The sequence below is a fragment of the Stegostoma tigrinum genome, chromosome 2 (genome assembly GCF_030684315.1).
Source record: "Stegostoma tigrinum isolate sSteTig4 chromosome 2, sSteTig4.hap1, whole genome shotgun sequence".
Taxonomy (NCBI): domain Eukaryota; kingdom Metazoa; phylum Chordata; class Chondrichthyes; order Orectolobiformes; family Stegostomatidae; genus Stegostoma; species Stegostoma tigrinum.
The window spans coordinates 158,863,708-158,887,264 of NC_081355.1; the positions used below are offsets into that span (position 1 = coordinate 158,863,708).

General features: G+C 43.5%; 1 protein-coding gene across 1 annotated transcript in view; it reads right to left on the bottom strand.

Annotated features, from left to right (window-relative positions):
* bop1 (BOP1 ribosomal biogenesis factor) overlaps positions 1-23,557 on the bottom strand; it is a 160,599-nt gene that overhangs the window by 26,353 nt on the left and 110,689 nt on the right. The window contains exons 4-5 of the mRNA XM_048552036.2: positions 11,636-11,790; positions 8,440-8,557 (exon numbers count right to left, since the gene is read on the bottom strand). Coding sequence (XP_048407993.1) covers positions 8,440-8,557; positions 11,636-11,790 — 273 coding nt within the window. The remainder of the gene's footprint in view (positions 1-8,439; positions 8,558-11,635; positions 11,791-23,557) is intronic.

Here is a 23,557-nt window from a genome sequence, read left to right on the forward strand (position 1 = left end):
TGGCAATGTGGTTGTAACTATACCAAATGGACTACAGTGGCTCAAAAGGGCAGCTCATTCTTATCTCAAGGGCACCTAGGGATGGGAAACAAGCGCTGGCCCAGCCAGTGATGCTCACACGCCGCGAGTGAATCAGAAAAAAATTAGTGAGTACAGGAGTGAAGGTGACATATTAAAGGTTATCAAAGCTGACAATAATAGATATGGAGATATAATATCTGGACAGGTTTCAATGGGTGAAAGGCTCTAATGCTCGAGAATTCTAACCAGTTTTATTTCAGCCAGAGAATTATGATCTTGCATGTTGGGCGACACTAGTGCAGTCAGGTTGGTGTACTGTGAGAAGGCTGACCCAATACCTCAGCAATGAAGTGCACACTCAGCCTGGAATCATGGAGCTAAATACCTTCTCCTTCTGCAAGCTGCAAGTCTGGGACAGTTTTGATTGAGGTCCTAGAGGGCACAAAGCCAACTGGTGAGCCTACTTCCCTGGACAATAAGGCTGCTTGGTGTACAAGCTAGGAAATAAATTAATGCAGTTGGAAATGCTTCCTTGTGTTGTGCCTAGCCTAAGAGTCCTCAATGCAAACAACAGCAACAAAATAACTCAGTGGGGAATTAGGGAAAAAGCAGAGAAGGAGAAAATAATTCACCAACATCCTTTACTCCAATAAATATCAGGGGAGAAAAGAAATTCCTTTGAAAGGTCACCTGCCTCAAGACATTTGGTCTGTCCCCAGGGCCAGTGGTTAGACAGATTTCGCGGACTCCAGGCCAACCTGAGAGTGTTTTTGAAAGAACAGACCGCATTCACTGGGATGAAGTATGTTCAGAGGAATTCAATGCAAATTCTTTGGGTAGAAATTTTGAAATTCAGCCCAAGTTAGGAAACTATTAAAAAGAAACCATTCAAGTAACCCTTTGCATTCAAAACTTCCCCAGCGGATCTGAAACACTGATAAAATAATGGTGTTTGAGGCATATATTATCACACCAGCTGGACATGGTACCAGACCACAATTTTACAGTGGTTCTTTCACACAATCTCACAGAAAACAAGGCTATTTGGCCCATCATTCCTATGCTGACTCTTTGAAACAGCTATCCAATTAGTCACGCTCTGCTATTTGCCAAGAGCTCTGCATTTTCTTCCCCATCACTTAAAGGGTATATCCAAGGGGACATAGGAATCTAATGGTGTTGTCAACTAGAATAATAACACAGAATTCCAGACTAATGTTCTGGAAACACAAGCTACGGTAAATGGTGAAATTTGAATTCAATAGAAATCTGGAATTAAAAGCAATCTGAATGATGACCATGTAACCACTGTCAATTATTGTAACTGCCAATTTTTGTAAAATCCAAGTGACCCTACACCCTCAGCAATCTGGAAAAGGAAAAAGGTCATCTGTAAAGAAAGAAAGCATTTAGATTGTGGGAAGACATATTGTTAAAACATGACAGCATCTGGCAAAAACAGTCTGGGAAATGTTACTTCTGGGTAAATCTATAACAGAATGGTGGGAGGCATTCGGTGTATGGCTCGCTCTTGTTGCCTTGCCAATGCTGCCAAATTTCTGCAAAAGGTTTTAAAGGAAGGAAGGATGGGCGGAAACAAAGGAGGAAGAAAACAAAGAAAGGAATGAAGTAAGACAGGAGCAGATGAGCCCTCTACTACTGTGTTGCCATCTTGAATGTGCGAGGACTGGATAAGGAAGATGAGGTACAAAGGGAGTAAATCAGCAGAGGTCATACTGGAGTCCAGGAAGTACAAAAGGAAGGGAATAACCTTGGAAACTGACCTATTAGGGACTGAAGGGGCAATGTGAGAGTGGAGCTGGAGGATACTGCTAGGGTGTTAAACAACTACTTTACATCTGTCTTCATTTTGGAGAAGGAAGGTGTAGGTACAGATTTTGGGAACATGGATTGAGATGTTGTTGAGATGTGTTTTGGCTGTAGCTGGAATTGCAGTTCTGATCACTGCACTACAGGAAGAATGTTGTACTGAGGGTGAACAGCCAGAGGTTGTGGCCCATATTGGAACAAAAGACATAGGCCGGATAGGTGATGGCATCATGCAAAAATAATTTAGGGAGTTATACAAAAGTCTAGGGTTGTCATCTCTGAATTACACCCTGAGCTAGTAAGGCCAGAAATAGGAAGAAAGTCCAGCTGAATACATAGCTGGATCATTGGACTCTCTTCCAGGGTGGATGGGACCTGTACAAAAAGAACAGGGTTGTGTTTAAACTGGAGGGGCACCAATATCCGTGTACGGAGGTTTGCAAGTGCCACTCCAGAGGCTATAAACTAGTATGACAGGTGAATGGGAATTGGAGCAGCATCTGAGAAGGTAGAGGTTAATAGGATGAAAAAGCACAGCCAGTTTTTTAGATTAGATTCCCTACAGTGTGGAAACAGGCCCTTCGGCCCAACAAGTCCACTCCGCCCCTTGAAGCATCCCACCCAGACCCATCCCTCTATAACCCACACACCCCTGAACACTATGGGCAATTTAGTATGGCCAATCCACCTAGCCTGCACATCTTTAGACTGTGGGAGGAAACCGGAGCACCCGGAGGAAACCCACGGAGACACAGGGAGAATGTGCAAACTCCACACAGATAGTCGCCTGAGGGTGGAATCGAACGCTGGTCCCTGGTGCTGTGAGGCTGCAGTGCCAACCACTGAGCCACCGTGCCACCCTAATGAATAATGTTTAATGAATAAGGCAGGACTATAAACGGTATATTGAATAAGACAGGAGGGAGGAATAATAAAAAGATGCTAAAGACTGGATAGAGAGTACAGACAAAATTAGAGTTCTTCTTACAAATGCATAGAGTGTAAGGAGCAAATTAAATGAGCTGCAGGCACAGATTCAAATTTTAAACTACGATATAGCAGACATGGCAGCTGGACTGGGGACTAAACATACTAGGATAAGGTTTATAGGGGAACAGAGAAAATGCCAGAGGGGTGTACAGTAGCATTACTAATTAGAAACAGAATCGCTTCTAATGGTGGGACAGGAATCACCCAGTGGAGACATTATAGGTGGAACTGAGGAATCGTAAAGGAACTAAAACCTTAAGAGGAGTCATATGTAGACCACCTCGTAGCAGTTCAGAAGTGCTAGATTGTATGAATGCTGGAAATAGGCAACCATGTAGTAGATGCAAAGTAGTATTAATGGGGGTTTTAATCTTAGCACAGGCTGGGAGAGACGGGCAATTTGCTTGTGTCACTCTGCTCTTTAAGAAGGGTGCCAGATGGAAATCAGGGAATTACAGACCAGTTAGCCTTGCCCATGTTTAACTTGAGCCATGAGACTTCATGGGATCCACAGTCAATGTTAAGGATTCAGAGAGAAACTCCCTCCTGATGTATACCCCTGTGCCGCCACCTGTGGTTGGTCTATCCTGTCAATGGACCAGGACGTATTCAGGGATGGTGATGGCAGCATCTGGGACTTCATCTACTGGGTTTGATTCTGCAAGTAAGATTATGCCAGGCTGTTGCTTGACTAGTCTGTGACACAGCTCTCCCAATTACTCAGGAGGAAAAAATTAGGAGTTTGAGATGAAGCTAGCTAGGAATGTAAAACAAAGAGCAAGAGTTTCTTTTGATATCTAATAAGGAAAAGAGCAAATTAAGTGCATGGTGGTCCTCAAAAGGGTGAGAATGAGGTGTGAATAGGAGGTAACAAGAAAATAGTGAACAGAATAAACAAATATTTTGTTTCTGTATTCACTATGGAAGATACAAAAAAAATCCAGTATTAGCTGTAAATCAAGAGATGGAAGAGAGAGAGGATCTGAGTGAGATGGCAATCACAAGGGACCCTGGTTGGTTCCTCGGGTTTTAAGAGGTGACTGATGATACAGAAGGTGCATTGTTGTTAATTTTCCAAAATTCCCTCGATTCAAGAAAGGCTCCATCATAGTACAAAGTTGAGGCTTGAACCCCTCTATTCAAGAAGAAAGGAGGCAGAACGCTGTAGGAAACTATAGGGTGGTTTCGATATAATGTGGACTTCATAAGCTTCAAAATCTCCCCTCTCCTTACCGCATCTCAAAACTAGCCCAGCTTGTCCCCGCCTTCCTAACCCGTCCTTCCTCCCACCTCAAGCCCCACCCCATCTTCTACCTACTAACATCATCCCGCCCCCTTGACCTGTCCATCCTCCCTGGACTGACCTATCCCCTCCCTAACTCCCCACCTACAATCACCCTTACTGGCTACATCCCCCGCCTCTTTGACCTGTCTGTCTCCTCTCCACCTATCTTCTCCTCTATCCACGTCCCCCTCTCTCCCTATTTATTTCAGAACCCCCTTCTCCTCCCCCATTTCTGATGAAGGGTGTAGGCCCGAAACGTCAGCCTTCCTGTTCGGCCTGCCGTGTTCATCCAGCTCTACACCTTGGTATCTCAGATTCTCCAGCATCTGCAGTTCCTGCTAGCTCTGAAGCAGTATGCATGAATAGATGTTTGACTGGTACGCTGTGATAAGTGAAATCCTGTTTGGCTCTGTGCTGGGGCCTCAACCTTTTACTATTTAAATCAGAGAAGAGGCGAGTAAAGGCATGGTAGTTAAACTCACAGGTAACACCAAGGTAGGTAGCTAAGAAAGTTTTGAAGTTTTCCACAAAAATAACTTAATTAAGTGGAGAAAAATCAGACAATGGAGTACAAAGGAGAGGCGATGGCCTGGTGGTATTATCGCTGGACTGTTAATCCAGAGACCCCAAAAATGTTCTGGACACCTGGGTTCAAATCCCACCACAGTAGATGGTGGAATGTGAATTCAATAAATATCAGGAATTAAGAATCCAATGATGACCGTGAATCCATTGTCGATTGTCAGGAAAAACCGTTCTGGTTCACTGCCATCCTTACCTGATCTGGCCTACGTGTGATAGCAGAACCACAGCACTGTGGTTGACTCTAAACTGCCCACTGGGGAATTAGGGATGGGCAATAAATGCTGCGTGGCTAGCGACGTCCTCATCCCATTAACGAAAAGAAAGGAAAAATGTGAAGTTGGTATATTGGCAGGAAGAATGAAAAAGCAGAGTATTACTTAAATGGAGAATGATTGTTGAATTCCAACATGCAAAGGTACTTAGGTGTGCTGGTCCATGAGTCACAAAAAAATAGCATGCAGCTAAAACTTGTAATCAAGCTGTTGGAATGCTATCTTTTATTATGAGAGGAACTGAACAGGAACAAAAACGGCTTTATGCCTCACTTGTACAGGGCATTGGTGAGAACATTTTTTGAATACATGCAGTCTTGGTCCCCTTATTTAATGAAGAATGTACATGCACTGGTGGTGTTTCAGAGAACCTTTATTAGACCAATACCTAGAATGAGTGAGCTGTTTTATGAAAATAGGTTGCCTGGAATCATACAGTATGTAAACAGACCCTTCAGTCCAACTTGACCACGTCGAACCCAATTTCAAATTAAACTAGTTCCACCTGCCTGCTCCTGGCCTATTTCCCTCCAAACCTTTCCTATTCATGTACTTCTTTAAAAGAGTGGGTGGTGATTTGACTTAAGTATATAATGTCCTGAATGGACTGAACAATGGAACTGTGGAAAGGATGTTTTCCCGGTAGGTCAGTCCAGAACTCAGGAACGCTGTTTTTAAATTAGGGGTTGCCCTTACAGGACTGAGATGAGGAAAAATTCTCTGTCTCAAAAGGTGCTGGAAGATGGGTCATTGAGGTGGTCGGGTGGGATTGTGAATTTCACAACACTAAGACATCAGCATGATCTTATTTATTGTGGATCAGATTCAAGGGGCCGAATGGGCTACTTCCGCTCCTATTTCATACATTTACATGACCCTCCTGCATATTTTGAACAGCTCTACTAAAATCGCTATCTCCTTCTACTCTTAAAATTCCCAGTGTCTGCATCTCTCCACATTTTTAATGGGTCTCATCCTTCGATTTAATTCTAGCAAACTTCCTCTGCATCCTTGCCTTGACTGCTTTCTAATTATTCTTTCTCACACTAAACGTATTTATGATGGGGAGGAGGCAGAAGGCTGCTGCAGGTACTATACAAGGACACACATGTATGCCCTAGAAAGTCCCTGCAGCACCCCTGTGATACTCAAACCCAGAGGCGAGATGCAGAAACAAATTAAGCAAACCCAGCAATTTGTCAGCTACCACTGACGCTGCTGTCCATGTCCTACCTCACCCCAAAACTCCATATCTGTTCATTGTCAAACTCTTTAATGCCTAGATCCAAAATTCTCATCCACAGGTTTGAATTCCTCCTTGGTCACACCGCCCAATCGATGCAATATTGCCTATCCTCAGATACTGCAAAAACAAGCTATTCCTTGAATGTCTCCACCCTATTCTCTATGTCCTACTATTAGCTGTCTTGAGCCTTTAAAACACACCATCGCTTCCTAAACCTCGCCAGCACTTCGCAACCCTCTTATTTAAAGCCCTCTCTGAAGAAGTTTGTCACCAACTCTCTGTAGTTCCACTGCGTCAGTGCCCGTTTTATATTCATGCCTCTGTGAAGCACCTTGGCGAGTCCATCTACATTAAAAGCACTGTTATAAATGCAGACTCGGTAATGCTGCTGGATTCTGGAGGCCAGCCCTCTTCAAAACCAACCAAAGTGCTCCATCATGGCCTACAGAGAAAGGAAGCAATGAGATTCTTGTCCCACACCACATAGCTGACCAATTAGGATTGAACCCAAGACTCCTGCCTGCATTATAATTCAGTGCAGTGACACATCAGTACCACCTTCTCGATGGCAAGTGGGGATCAGCAATAAAGACTGGCCTTGCCAACCATCTTCACAATCCATGAACAAACCTAAATAAAAATATGGGCTGGTTTGTAGGGAAGACTGGACAGGTCATCCATAGAGGTAACCTTGATCAAATGGTCTCCTCTGTGCTGCAAGCTTTCATGAAGTGGTGTGGGGTGCAAAACAGGAGAGTCTGCATATGGGGATGCAAGTTGAATACAAGGAAGAAGAGCTGGATGTAGGAGTTGTTGGAGAGAGGTGGCAGCAGGACAGGGAAGAGACTGTGCACAGTTGTGGGTTGGGATACAGAACGGGAAAGTAATGAGGGGATGGGAAGCAGATCAACAGTAAAAGAGATAGACAGAAGTTGGGAAGAACAATTCATCCAGATCACAGTTGTCCAATATAATGTTGGAAAAGGGCACTGCAGCGGACAATAAATGGAGTGCCACTGGAATAAACAGACTTGCTCCTGATTCCAAATATCTGTACTGGTGATAACAAATGGGGCCACTGGCTTACGACATTCACAGCTCACCAACAGCCCCTAGTGACAAACACCTGTACTACAGCAGAATAGCACAAGCAGCTCCACAACTTAGACAAACTGTCAGAGACACAGTGAAAAGAAATCTGATCATTTGCAGTTGCTGGCATGTCACAGACGCTTAAGGAAACGATAAGGTGATATGGGAACAGAGCTTGAACATCAGTTTGGGTTAGTCTGCTGGAGGAGATGATAAAATTGCAACAATATTTAGGCTTATTGACTTATTAAACTGTCTGAATAATTAACATTAATCCTCAAAACTTTCAGCCTTGCAACGTCAGAAATGTTACTTCAAGACAGATTTGAATATGCAGATGATGATGATGAAAGTACCAAGAATGGGAGGCTTCAGTTCTTAGAGAAATTAAAGGGAGAAAGAATTTGGAAATGAATTACAGATGAGAGAATGGATAAGGGAAGGACAGAGAGAAGAGGTAGTGGGATAAGACAGGCCGCAGGAAGTTGAGAGGAAGGGAGGGAGGATCTGTAAAATCAGGCAAAGCTACTTCATAGGCTGGTGGATGAGGGGCAGGGAATACATTTAAAAGCTATATTTAAAAGAAGGGGCAGTGGTTACTTCTTTTTGAAGCAAGGACGAGGATTGTCAGGGTAGCCTGCGGTATGTTTTTAGGCAACAAAACAGGAAAGGATTAAACAAGTTGTTTTACCTGACAGCTGGCACATACATTATAGGCCAAATTAACTCCTTCCACGTTGCTAAATTCCATCACCCCACGCATTTATAACAAATGCGCTATAGCTCTCCACACGGACTTAAATGCGCCGAACATTCACACCACACGTTCAATACAGTTCAAAGCTCTCCTGATACTGTCCCCATCAAGCACATGCAGGACTGGTACGGCATAGAATTAGAGACATCTGAACACTGCTCACTGAGACATTCTATAAAAGACTAGGAGCCATTGAGCAAACATGAGCATCAATGGCTCTCCTGCAGTTTGGTGCTCCATTCTCTGTCCCAGTTGTAGTGCGAGTTTCCGAAATTGAGCGCTTGTTTCATTTCCAACTTAATCTGGAAATTGTGTTTTTATACTGAAGGAAGATGACTGCTCGAAAATCACATATTCTCACCTCATGTGGATTAAACTTGGCATCTCCAAACTGACCCTTCTGGATTCTGTGGATGAGGTCTATTTGTTCATCAGTTAGTCGAATTTCAGTACCAGTCATCTTATCTGGAATAGTACGCCTGTGGAAAGGTAGTGGGGAGGGTGAGGAAACAGTGGTGTCAAGAAAATTATATTTGATTAAATAACAGAACGACCTTATTTCCTTCACCATACCCTTGTTCAAGCTCTCATCTACAAGCCTCTGTCTTAATCTTTACCCTATCAGTAGAAGGAGCTTCACAAGTAAACAGACCATGTGCATAGGGCAACTAATAGGGAAGCACAAAAGAAAACCCTAAAAACAAGAAACAAAACTAGGCCATTCAGCCCCTTTAGCTCACTACATCATTCAGTAAGCTCATGACTGTTGGATTTAGCTTCTGATTCCTCTTTCCTGCCTGCCCCTAAGCACATTAACTCCTTGCACAGATTACAGATTGCTTTCAAATTGAAGGCAAATAGTGGAAATGACTACAAATGAATAGACCCGTATGAAATTTTTAAAAAACAAATTAAGAATGAAGTAATTAAAAGAGATGTTGGGCTAGGTGATGCATTGTACCTGCGTCATGTGGGAACTGATGGACCCCACTGTGGTTCACAGAGACCAAACCTGGAGCAAGTGCTGGCTGCTCAGAGTCGACAAGCTGAAGTCTGACCTTTGACCACTGCGGCACATAAGGGAGGGGGACAGTTACCTGAATGCTGTGTTTGAGGAGGCAGTCACACCCCTTAGATTAACTAGCTCAAATTCAGTCAGTAGTCAGCGACAGGAGGTGTGACTACAAAGGAGGCAGGTAGAGAAATCCAACAGGTTGTGCTGAAGGAACCTCAGCCCTTGAGCTTATCTAACAGGTTTGAGACTCTTACTCTGTGTGTGGATGAGAGTGTAGGCTAATAGGGAAGATAAGCAACCTGACCAGAGCACTGTGACACAGGGTGCCATTCAAGAGGCAAGGGGAGAAAAGAGAAATGTAGTTGTGATTGGGGATAGTACAGCCAGGAGAATAGACACTATTCTGTGGCCAGGATTGAGAGTTCCGAAGGAAATGCTGCCTGCCTGGTGCCCAGGTTTTGGATATCAAATGGGATGTGAAGGAATGTGGAGTGGGAGGGGAAAGATTCAGTTGTCATGGTCCTCATAGGTACTAATGATATAGGTAGAAAGAGGAAAGAGGTTCCGATGAGGGAACTTGAGTAGCAAAGAATTAAATTAAAAAGCAGAACCAAAAAGGTCATAAAATCTGGATTACTACCTGAGCCAAGAGCTAAGTGGCAAAGGGTTAACAACATTCAAAAGGAAAATGTATGGTTCAAAAGATCAGAAGGAGGGAGCTGTTCTGATGGGATGGGCTCCATCTGAATCATGCTGGCACCAGAGTCTTGACAAATTGCATGACTTGGCTGTGGATAGGGCTTTAAACTAAGTAATCAAGGGGGTGCTTTTTGTTGCGTGGCAAATTGTGGAAAACGTTAAACAGAGTGTGAACGCGAGTGATAGAGTGCGATGCATGTAGGGGAGGGGATGCTAGGAGAGGTTATTAAAGTTTCCAGAACAAGTAACAGAACAGACAATATGGAAAGGGTCAGGAATCTAACTTTAGGCGCAGCAGATAAGGGGATAACCATGAGAAGGGTTGGGCCTGACAACACAATCATTCGTAAGGTTTTAGGGTCCATAATTAAGGACGAGTTTGCAGAGTACCTGGATGTGCACAGCTGTGTCTAGGGGAGGTCGTGCCTGACAAATCTGCTAGAATTCTTTGAGAAGGTAATGAGTAAGTTAGACAAAGGAGAGTCACTGGATATGATCTATTTAGATCTCCAGAAGGCCTTTGACAGGATGCCACGCAGGAAATTGCTAAATAAGACAAGAGTCCACGATATTAGGGGGAAGGTACTTGCATGGATAGAGAATTGACTGACTGGCAGAAGGTAGAGACTGGGACAAAAGGGACTTTTTCAGGATGGCTGCTGGTGACAAGTGAAGAGGTACATCTTGGGACTACACTATTCACATTATATGTTAATGATCTGGACAAAGGAGTGAGGGCATTATTACTACATTTGCTGATGACACAAAGACATGCAAAAGGACAGGTAGTGTTGAGGAAGCAGGGAGGCTGCAGAATGACATGAGCAGGCTAGGAGAGTGGGCAAAGGTGGAATACAACGTGGGAAAGTGAGAGATTGTGCACTTTGGTAGGACGAATAAACTATGTTATAAATGGGGAAAGGCTTCATAAACCTGAAGCACTAAGGGACTTGGGAGTACAAGTCCAGGATTCTCTTAAGGTTAACCTGCAGGTTCAGTTGGCAATTAGGAAGGCAAATGCAATGTTAGAATTAATTTCGAGAGAGCTAGAATAAAACAGCAGAGAGGTACTGCTAAGGTTGTATAAGGTTCTGGTCAGACCACGTTTGGACTGCATTGAATGAGACTAGTACCCAATGGCACAGCTTGAGAGTGAAGTGACAACTTTAGAAAAGAGATAAGGGGGAATTTCTTCAGCTACAGGGTAGTTAATCTGTGCAAAATCCCACTGACATTTATGGAAAGAGCACATTTAAGATCAAGTCCTTCTGTGGGGATATTTTCTAACCAACATATTCAGAGACCTTATTCCACATTGCTGGAGCAGGTGGGACTTGAATCCTGGATTCGTGGCTCAGAGCTAGGGACACTGCCACTGTGCCACAACAGCTTCTTAGCCCTTTGTATCTAATGCGATAAGCAGTTCAATAATACAAGCTGTGATGAGATGAACTAACAAAACAGTTTAGAACATAGAGCATAGAACAGTACAGCACAGAACAGGCCCTTCAGCCCACAATGTTGTGCCGACCATTGATCCTCATGTATGCACCCTCAAATTTCTGTGACCATATACATGTCCAGCAGTCTCTTAAATGACCCCAATGACCTTGCTTCCACAACTGCTGCTGGCAACGCATTCCATGCTCTCTCAACTCTCTGCGTAAAGAACCTGCCTCTGACATCCCCTCTATACTTTCCTCCTACCAGCTTAAAACTATGACCCCTCGTGCTAGCCATTTCTGCCCTGGGAAATAGTCTCTGGCTATCAACTCTCAGTTTAATTGGATAACAGGCAGGACTGCACCAAGGCTTGTAGCATATTCGAAAATCAAAGCCATACCAATAATCTGGATTTTCCATTTTATCGAGAAATTCATCCAGCTCATCTTTATTTCGGATTGGTTTGTAGATTTTCTTTCCGTCAAGATCATAACCAATATGTGGATAGTCCTTGTACCATTCCATAGGGATATTACCGACAGTATTCCGGATATCCTGAAGAAAGGTCAAGCAAAAAACAGACATTTAACTTCATTTAAGTAAATGTATATTAGTAAATATTCATAACCAAATAGTCTTTTCCATTCAACAACAATTCAGAACACAGATCTTTAACAGGAACTGGCCATCTTAACTAACAAAACAGATTGATATCCAGCTCAGGCAGCATCAGGGGAGCAGGAGGTTGATGTTTGGTTCGGGACCCTTCTTCGGAAGAGGGGAGGGGAAAGGAAGCTCAGAAACAAAGAGAGAGAGGAGGGGTGGGGCTGTGGAAGGTAGGTGGGATGGTGATAGGTGAGTGCAGGTAGTCAGTGGTGGGGACTGGTCAGTGAGGAGGGAGGAGCAATTAGGCGGGACAGAAGATGGGCAGGTTGTGTCAGGTCAAGAAAGCGGGGATGAGACCAGGGGTGGGGAGATTTTGAAACTGGTATAATCCACATTGAGGCCATTGGGCTGTAGGCTCCTGAGGCGGAATATGAAGTGCTGCTCCACCAGTTTGTGGGTGGTGTCACTGTGACACTGGAGGCGGCCCCGGATGGGCATGTCGCCAAGGAAGTGGGAGGGGGTTTAAAATGGTTTGCGACCAGGAGTTGTTGTCATTTGTCGCGAATAGAGTGCAGGTGCTCTACAAAACAGTCTCCGAGCCTTCGCTTGGTCTCACCAATGTAGAGGATGCCACATCGGGAGCAGCAAATGTAGTAGATCAAGTTGACAGAAGTATAGGTGAACTCCTGTCTGATGTGAAAGGTTTGTTTTGTGCCTTATATGGAGGTGAGGGTGGAGGCAGGTGTAGCATGTCCTGCGGTTGCAGGAAAAGGTGCCGGGGTGGTGGGGCTAGTGGGGAGTATGGACCGGATGAGGGAGTCACGGAGAGAGCGGACCCTATGAAAGGCAGTTAGGGGTGGGGAGGGAAATATATTTTCAGTTGTGGGGTCGGATTACAGGTGGCAGAAGTAGCTGAGAATCATATGCTTTTTAAGAACTGCTGTCTCAACTTTTCGTGCCATCTTCAAAGATGTATAGGTACAGTCCTAAGCAGCAAAAGTGACGAGGGAGCTGTTGGAATGACGCTCATTACTGTCCCTGAAGGGAATGAAACCGATCAACCTTCGCCCAAGGCTGGCCTTTAAGTGGTTGATTGTGAACTGCCCTGCACAGAGTTGGAACAATGTCATTCAAGAGCAACGAAAGGAGGGCAATCAATAATCCTTAGCCAAATATCAACAATGAACAAAAAAAAAGCCCATTTGTCAGCTTTATTTACAGCCACCATTATGAATTCGCTAAGCCTTCTAAGTAGCTGGTCTCAGGCTGACCACAACAAGTCAGCATATATTTTCTTTGATAACATTTCTCTGAACCATTTGAGACGAGTTTGATTACATCAAACGTAAGCTGTTGTTGCAAGTATTCAAACAGAGCAGAGGGACAGCAAGTTTCCTCGGATAGCACTGGACAATGTGGAATCAGGTACTGACAGGAAAAGTGAAAGGCAGGAATTAAATAACTTAAAAAAAAGGGACATACGCCACTAAGTGAGCAGACGCCACCCCAGTTCAGCAATTTGCTTTTCAAAAGTAGAAAATTAGTGGGAGTCATTCCCACATCTGGAGAGGAGATGATAATTCCAACTCTTCCAGGAAAGCGAAGGCCATTCTGCACAGTGTGTAAAGAGTTAAGAAGATTACAGGAGGTTCCAGAGCCAGAGTCTGAAATAGAGAACTCAACCCGTCACATTTAACTCATTTTTTTGATTCTCAAGTCAGGGTCAAACAGTTCCAGAAAGACTGATGATCTCATGCACAGGAAATGCGGTGTGAATTTTATCCTACCCTGGGGCATGGATTAATTCCCCTGACAGCATGCATGGGGCAGTGAGAGCTGGGGAGGGGGAGAAAAGAACTTGGATACACAGCATGGATTTATCTTCACTCAGACAGGGGAGAAGGAAATTTCACCGTGGCAAATCAGGGACACACTGTACACATTACCACAATTATCTTGCTCTTTCTACCACCCAGGAATCTTCCAAGCGGAGACAAGACAAGGCAACAAATCCTGTGATTGCAACCTGCGAAGCCAAGGTAATGGATTGGTCACAGTCTTGAGACATCTCTTTTATAAGACAGGCCGGTCTGTAAAGGCATGTGTACACAAACACATCTCAGCCTTTACCATGCCAGTCAGAGCTATCACACATGCCCATCTTCGACATTACTGAAGTAACCCTCTTGGTAACAAAGACAGGTAAATGATTACAGTGGCATCTCAATCTAACTTGTAAATTATGTTCTTTACTGAACAAAGCAACATCCCAACTTAGCAAAACACAACTTAGCTCGTCCAGTGCTTATCTTCAGACTGTGAGACCATACAACATAGGAGCCGGATTAAGTCATTCAGCCCATCAAGTCTGCTCCATCATTTGGCCATTGGTGATATGTTTCTCAACCCCATTCTTTTGTTCTCTCCATAATCCTGGATCCCCTTACTCAATAAGAACTAATCTGTCTCTGTTTTAAATGCACTCAATGACTCAGCCTCAACAGCCTTCTGAAGCAATGAATTCCACAGATTAACCACTCCCTGGCTGAAGAAAGTTTTCCTCATCTCAGTCTAAAAATGCTGCACCCTTGGGATATAGTCTATCCTACCACAGAAAACATCATCTCCATGTCCACTCAATCTTAGTACTTCTGCACGTGCAAAATCTTGAATTGTGAGTTCACCTATCCACACCAAAAACTAAGTAACAAAAGTCAACATCTGCAGGCAAAAATCACATATCTGCAATTTTTAACCTACTTTTAACAAGCTGTTCACTTGCGAATTTTGCAGATGCAGAGGAATGACTATAATCAGAAAGTTTCAATTAGATCCTCCCCTCATTCTTCTAAACTCCATTGAGTACAGACCCAGAGTCCTCAAATGCTCCTTACATGATAAGCCCTTTGTCCCCAGGATCATTTCTTCTAAAACTCCTCAGGACCCCTTCCAACTCCAGACATAGGGACCAAAACTGCTCTCAATATTCCAAATGTAGTCTGACCAAAGCTTGATACAGCCTCGGCAGTACATCCCTACTCTTGTATTCCAGTCTGCTGAAAATTAATACTAACATTGCTTTTGCCTCCCTAACTGTCAACTGGACGCGCATGTTAACCTTAACAGAATCCTGAACTAGGATTCCCAAGTCCCTTTGTGCTTCAGATTTAAGAAGCCTTTCCCTATTTGTAAAATAATCAACGCCTCTATTCTTTCCTATTGAAGTGGAGAATGTTACACTTTCCCACATCAATCCCATTTGCTGCTTCTTTGCCCGCTTTCTTAGCTTATCCAAATCCTTCCGCAGCCTTTCCACTTCCTCACTGCTATCTGTTGAATTCCTCCATGGCTTTAGACCAGTCAGGTGTGACAGTTCACCTGCTGACAAAGTGTAATTGATCACCTCCTCACTAATTTGAAATTTCCTGCAAGGGAACTGAAACCTCAGAGAAATATTACCTCGTGTCTAAATCAGCAAAGCTGCCATGAAATTCCTACAATTTTAAAACAGAAAGGCAATGTAGTTGAAGTTTGGGGGGAGGTGGTCAATGAGGATGGACCATAAAGGTCTGCACACACACAGATTGCTAGACAGAGACAGTGAGAGAGAGTTGAAAGAGCAAGTGAAGTAGATGTACAACAGCACACAAGAGTCAGAATAGAATCAAATCAAATAGAATAGTCTTTATTGTCACAGGGAGCATCAGACAACAAGCGAGAGGGAGCACGAAAGAGCAAGCAAATGAAGAGAGTGTGATCAGGTATGAGGAAACACGTGAGACAGTGAGTGAAGGAGAACATGAGTGAGAACACACCAGTATGAAAAAGATTAAGTGAAACTCTGCAACAGTGTGAGAAAGTGCAGAACAGAGCGAGCACAAATGCAAAATAAGAACATAAGGACAGAAACAAAGAAAGAGAGACTGAAAGAAACAGAAGAAACAGAGAGGTGAGGGACAAGGGTGGCTGCATTGTTCATGATATAGCTCTTTCTCCAGCACAGAGCAGCCTCATTGACAAAACCCATTCTCCCATTGTTAGGAGGATTTTAATATGCATACCATTGTGAACTGAAATCCTTGTACCACAACTCTGGATTCCTCTTTCTCTAACTGAAATGGCAACTGGATAAAGCATTTTGTCTCTGCAGCCCTGGAATAAGTAGCAGCAGTCTCACTAAATGATGTAGAAGACGACAGCAGGGGCCTGATCTGGATGATTATCCATGATCATACTGAATGGTAGAGCAGACTCCAATGGCTGAACGGCCTATTCTAGTTACAATTTTTCTAGAATCTATAAACTTCCTGGTAGTATATTCACTTCCCTCATTCAAGTCATTAATGCATATTGTAAATACTTATGGCCCCAACACTGAACTTTGTGACGCTCCACGAGTTACAGCATGTCATCTGAAAGTACCCTGTTTCTCCTACTCTCTGCCTTCTCTTAGTTCACTAATGCTCTGTCCACGTTAATATGCTACCACCACCATGGGCTCATTTTATATTTAGTCCAATGTGTGGTCCCTTATCACGTCTTCTGAAAATCCGAATAGTTTATATCCAAAGTTTCCCCTTTATCTATCTTGCTTGTTATGTGCTCGAACAATTCTAGTTGGCATGATTTCCCCTCCCTGATGCCATGCTGACTGTGCTTGATCATATTCTGCATTTCTGAATGCTCTATTACATACTTTCTAATAGACTCTAACATTTACCCACTGACAGACATTGAGCTAATTTAACCATAAGTTTCCTACTTTCCATCTCCTTCCTTTCTAAATAAAGGTATTACATTTGCAGTTTTCAAATCCTCTGGGACTTTTCCAGAATCTAAGGATGATGGAAGATTATGGCCAAAGCATCCACTAACTTTCCATTATTAACCTAGGCTACATCCCATTAGGTCCAGGAGACCTGTCGGTCTTTAGTCTCATTAGATGCCTTTGCACTTGTTTTTTCTAGTGATATTGCATTTCTTTTCTCTCCTCTTTTTACCCATTGAATACTTAACAATTTGGAATGTTACTAGCCCTTTCTTTTTTTTCCCCTTCATTCATTCACAGGATGGCTAGGCAGCATTTACTGCCCGTTCCTAATTGCCCAGAGGGCAGTTAAGAGTCAACCACATTGCTGTGGATCTGGAGTCACATGTAGGCCAGACCAGGTAAAGATAGCAGTTTCCTTCCCTAAAGGACATTATGAACCAGACGGGTTTTTCCCAACAATCGACAATAGATTCACAGTCATCATTATATTCTCAATTCCAGATATTTATTGAATTCAAATTCCACCATCTGCCATGGCAGTATTCGAACCTGGGTACCCAGAACATTATCTGGCTCTCTGGATTAACAATCCAGTGATAATGCCACTAGGCCACTGCCTCCCCTGTTGCAAGGACTGATGCAAAATATTTAGTCAACTCCTCTGAAATTTCCCAGTTACCCTTTCTTACTCTAAATGGCCTATGTTCACTTTGGCATCTCTCTTCCTTATTATTTTTACTAACACAAATGACGCGATATGGGTGCTGCTGGCTGGGCCAGTATTTATTATCCATCCCTAGTTTCCCTCGATGGTGGTGGTGAGATGCCAGTTTAAACTGCTATAGCTCATGTGATGCAGGTTGACCCACTATGCCAATAAGGAGAGAATTCTGGGATTTTGACCCAGCAATGGTGACGGAACAGCAATATACTTCCAAGTCAGAATGGCGAGTAACTTGGAGGGGAACTTGCAGGTGCTGGTGTTCCAATTTTTTTGCTTCCTTTGACCTTGGGTTTGAAAGGTGCTACCTAAAGAGCTTTGATGAATATTTTTGAAGAATCTATCCACCTTGATATTATTTATAAGTTTACCTTCAAAGTTCATCCCAGATGGCAAGCGATGAGTAGATGTTCCCTTTTGGTTGGCTTAACAAAGACTTGGGAATGCATTAATGGCCAAAAGACCTCATTTTATAGTTATTCTCAGACGAAGAGGCAACAGGAAGAATATTTAAAATATTCATTCACGACATCTTTGTCTCATGGGCTAGTCAGCATTTATTGCCTATTCCTAGTTGCTCTTGATGGTGAACTGCTTTCTTGAACCGCTGCTGTCAATTTGGTGTAGGGACGGCCACACTGCTGTTCAGGAGAGAGTTCCAGCAACAGTGAAGGAATGGTGATTTTGCTCTTTGTCTGGACAGTGAATGGCTTGGAGGGGAACTTACAATGGAACAGTCTCTGCTGAGAACATAGGAACATAACACACATATTCCTGCTTAATAATTGATACTGCATGCTTATAGTTTTCTAACCTATGTCTCAGTCCATCAAGAGATGTTTTCTAATGCTAAACTTGGTTAATGACCTTTTATTAGAACATAGAACATTACAGCACAGTACAGGCCCTTCGGCCCTCGATGTTGTGCCGACCTGTCATACCGATCTCAAGCCCATCTAACCTACACTATTCCATGTACGTCCATATGCTTGTCCAATGACGACTTAAATGTATCTAAAGTTGGCGAATCTACTACCGTTGCAGGCAAAGCATTCCATTCCCTTACTACTCTCTGAGTAAAGAAACTACCTCTGACATCTGTCCTATATCTTTCACCCCTCAATTTAAAGCTATGCCCCCTCGTGCTTGCTGTCACCATCCTAGGAAAAAGGCTCTCCGTACCCACCCTATCTAACCCTCTGATTATTTTATATGTTTCAATTAAGTCACCTCTCAACCTTCTTCTCTCTAATGAAAACAGCCTCAAGTCCCTCAGCCTTTCCTCGTAAGACCTTCCCTCCATACCAGGCAACATCCTAGTAAATCTCCTCTGCACCCTTTCCAAAGCTTCCACATCCTTCTTATATTGCGGTGACCAGAACTGTACGCAATACTCCAAGTGCAGCCGCACCAGAGTCTTGTATAGCTTCACCATAATCTCTTGGTTCCGGAATTCGATCCCTCTATTAATAAAAGCTAAAATTACTTATAGAAAGAACAATGAAGGAGAAAATGCCAGAACCAAATCAAATAGTAGGAATGTTGTTTTGTTTTAAGCATTCCTAATGACCTCTTATTCTGGCTGAATTACCGTAGTGTGTAAGGGCAATACCATGGGTTAAATTTGGTCCTTTCACCATCAGCTCTCACACATGGATGAAAGACTGTAGACCAATGTGAAGTGGGTTTGTACAGTGACAATTCTGTCTGCTAGTGGGAATGGGCCATAGTATAAAACTGTCCTGCCAATTCAGCACAAAATGTCTTAAGTGTCAGAAATAGGCCAGAGGTCCGGCTGGTGTCATAGTGAGAGCTGGAGCCAAGACAGCATTGGAGTAGGCTTGAGGCACTTCAAGCATGCTTGACCCAGGCTGGAAAGTGGAGAGCTTCACCTCCCTCAAGAATCAGTCTGTCATCCTGAAGAGCACAATTCTAATTCCAGCATAACCTTTAGGCTCTGACGGAGAGAGACGGGATATGAACATTGTACTTAGGTTCTTTTCTCTTTGCAGAGATCCTGCCAAGCACCACCAATCATTGGGGTCAGGCTTCATCTCAACTATGCAGCTTCAAGCAGTACTGAGAGGCCAAATCTGCAGGAAAGTGAAGTGGATTGTGCCAGCTGATCACCTCACCATGAAGTATCAAAGCTGCACTGTGGAGCTTAGCACCTCCTGTCATCCAAGTACCCACCGTTAATCATTCATCACTACTAATGTAAAGCCAGCTCCCACTCCATTAACTAGCATCTCAGCCAGTTTTCCATCTACATTCACTGTTTGAAAAAAAATTAAGTAGAGGAAAAATAATTCAAGCTGAAATTAATCAGAATTAGTGCATTTTGAAAAGTTGAAATAAATGCCATGCTAAAGTCAAGAATGATTGATATTTCTTTGTTCAATAATTATCGCAGCCAAATATTCTTTTAACTATCAGAAGCGTTGTTGTTTCTTTCCCTGTTCGAGCACTCAAGGGATTGTGTACCTCAACCCCATTAACACGACCCAAATACTTGTCATATTACCTAACAAGAAGAGGGAAATACTATTTCCAATATGCAATCACTTCCTGCACCTACAGTAAGGGAGAGAACTTGGCAGGGTAATGGTATGCTGGATAAGCAGAAATTTTTTCTATTAAATATTACCAGCAGTCCATTCCATGAACTCAATTCTCTAACCAACAAGTACATCCACCACCCTGGCAATCATCTGAAGCTAAACCAGACTGCTTGCAGCCGAGGTATCATATCTGACCCCAGAAATAAAATTTTATCCACATATCTGCATCATTACAAAAGATTTTCTACTACAGTTCCATAACATGACCTGACTCCAGCTCCATCTCAACTCAAGTGCTGAAACTCCTATCCATTCCTCTGAGAATTAGACAGTACTGAAAAGGCCTTTTGGTCAGTCAAGTCTGTACAATGCAAAATACACTACTACCTACACAAGTCTCACTTTCATACACAAGGGCCACAGCCTCGAATGTCTCAACGATTGTCAGGTTTCCTGCCTCAGCTACTCTCCCAGGTATGTATGCTGCACCTTCACCACCCTCTGGGCGAAAATGTTCTTTCCTCAAATTCCCCCTAAACTTCCTGCCCTTCACTTTAAAATTATGCCCTTTTTATTGACCCTGAAATAAGGAGAATAGCTGCTTTCTATTCACACTATCCATACCCCTGAATCTTATACAACTTTATCAGGTCCCTCCTCAACGTTTTCTGCTCCAAAGAAGTCATTGTATCCAGCCTCTCTTCATTACAGAAATGCTCCATCCCATCAGCAACCTGATGAATCTCCTATCTACCCCCTCCAGTGCAATCACATCCTTGTTATAATGTGGTAACCACCAGGACAGTACTCCAGATGTGGCCTATCCAAAATTCTGTGCAGCTCCAACATGACCACTCTGTCCTTGAAATCTATGCCAAGACAGGAAAAAGGCAAATTCCTTGTGTCTTCTTAGCCACCCTACTGACCTGTCCTGCCACCTTCAGGGATCTGTGGACAAGCACACCAAGAATCCTCTGAGGTCCCTAGGGTCTTACCATTCACCGATTACTCCCTAGTCTTGTTCCTTGTGTTCTGCTTAAAGACAAATGGTTTGACCAGTTGCAACACATCCAGAACAAGCAGCTCACATCTACCATTAAGAAAAAGTTAGGCTCTGGGCTACCTCCTTAATCTTTGATAACCCAGTGTGGAGCTGGAGGGACACAGCAAGCCAGGCAGCATCGGAGGAGCAGGAAAGGTCTTCTTCAGAAAGCTCCTGCCCCGAAACATCAGCTTTCCTATTCCTCCAATGCTGCCTGGCCTGCTGTGCTCCTCCAGCTCAACACAGTGTTACCTCTAACTCCAGCATCGGCAGTTCTTACTATCTCCTTAATCTGTTTTATTTAATTCATTAGGGCATTGCTGGCTAAGCAGCATTAACTGCCATCCCTAAATGCCCAGTGGGCAGTTCAGAGTCAACCACATTGCTGTAGGTTTGGAGTCACATGTAGGCCAGACCAGGTAAGGATGGCAGTTTCCTTCCCTAAATGACATTAGTGAACCAGATGGATTTTTCCCGACAATCGACAGCGGATTTGTGATCATCAGTTTGTTAATTCCAGATATTTTTATTGAATTCAAATTCCACCATCTGCTGAGGCAGGATTTGAACTCGGGACCCGGAATGTAACCTGGGTCTCTGGATTAACAGTCCAGTGGTAATGCCACAGGGCCATCACCTCCCCTTGAGGGGGGGTCTGGTCAGGTCCATAACAATGGGGAGAATGTGCAGACTCTGTTCAGGCATAATAGAAACTGCAGATGCTGGAGAATCCGTGATAACAAGGTGTGGAGCTGGACGAACACAGCAGGCCGAGCAGGAAAGCTGACGTTTCGAGCCGAGACCCTTCATGAGAAAATCTAGGTCCAAAACGTCAGTTTTCCGGCTCCTAAGATGCTGCTTGGCCTGCTGTGTTCATCCAACTCCACACCTTGTTATCTCCGTATAGACAGTTGTCCGAGGTTGGAATTGAATGCGGGTCCCTGGTGGTTTAAGGCAGCAGTGCTAACCACTGAGCACTATGTTCCAGAATTTGCTTTGAAAATATCCATATGACCATTACTGTCTTGCCATCAATCATTGCCCATGGTTTTTTTTTTAACTGTGCAGTAGATCTTAGTGACTCTTAAGTCTAATTTGTTTCTCGTTAAACCAGTCGATCATGAATATGATCACCCATTGTCATTTAACTTTCCAATGAGATTTGATGGGGAAAAATTGTTTTTCTTTTTGCCCTAATTGTTACTCTGGGTATGAAGGAGGAAGAGGAAGGGACATAAAGTGAGCCCAATTTAGATGGTTAACATATTCCCTGGTGAATAGACAGAGTGCCTACCTTGGGGTTAGGAGGTATGGGTTCAAGTCACTTTTACTTGAGAGCTGTACAATGACATCTCTGAACAGGTAAATTAAAATGTCTATCCTTGCATCTTTTTCCTTCGTGCTATTGTTGCTTTTCATTCCAGATTTTTGCTGAATTCAAATTTCACTACATTAAGTGATATAATTCAAACCCTTTTCTCCAAATATTAGCCTGGGATTCTGAATTATCATTCCAGTGAAACTACCACTAATATCTTAGGATGGGCTGGCCTTATGATGTCATTGCTTAAATATTAATCTCAAAACTCAGCTAATGCTCTGAGGATCTGGGTTTGAAACCTGTCACGGCAGGTGGTGGCATTTGAATTCAATTTTAAAAAATGAATTAAGAATCTATTGATTGTTGATTACCAGAATAACCCATCCGGTTCACTAACTTAGAGAAGGAAACTGCCATCTCTACCAGCCTGGCCTGCATGTGACTCTGGACCCACTGCGATGTAATTGACTCTCAACTGCCCTCTGATATGGCCTAGCAGCTGTATCAATCACTACAAATTCTCAAAGAAATGAAACCACGGGCCACCCGGCATCAATCTCGGCACCAAAAATGACAATGGCAGAAACAGCCCTGTCAAACCTGCATTGTCCTTCTTCCGACTGAGATTTCATGCCAAAACTAGGAAATCTGTCTCACAGACTGGTCAAACAACAGCCTGGCAAAGCCATACTCATGGAATCACACCTTACTGACAACATCCCAGATACCACCATCACCATCCCTGGATACGTCCTATCCCACCAGTAGGACAGATTCACCAGGGGCGACGGCACAGTCAGATTACCGGGGAGTCCTCAATGTTGACTCCAGACCCCATGAAGTCTCAAGGTTTCAGGTTAAACAAGCACAATGAACCTCCTGCTGATTACCATGTACTGTCCTCCATTAGCTGATGAATCAGTACTTCTCCATGATGAGCAATACGAACGTTCTTTGAGTAGGGAATTTCACTGTGCACCATGAAGATCGAGACAACATGCAGGCTTGGGCTGACAAGTGGCAAGTAACATTCGCTTCACACAAACAACAGGCTATCTCCTATAAGTGACAACCTAATCATTGCCCAATGACATTACCATCTGCGAAACCCATAGTCTCCCACTAACACATCCCGAGAGTTACCACTGATCAGAAACTGAGCTGGACTCACCAAATAAATAGAGGCTAGGAATATTGTGGTGAATAATTCACCTCCTGACTCCCCAATTCTGTGCACCATCTACAAAGCACAAGTCAGGAGTGTGTTAGAATACTCCTCACCTGTCCGCATGGGGACAGC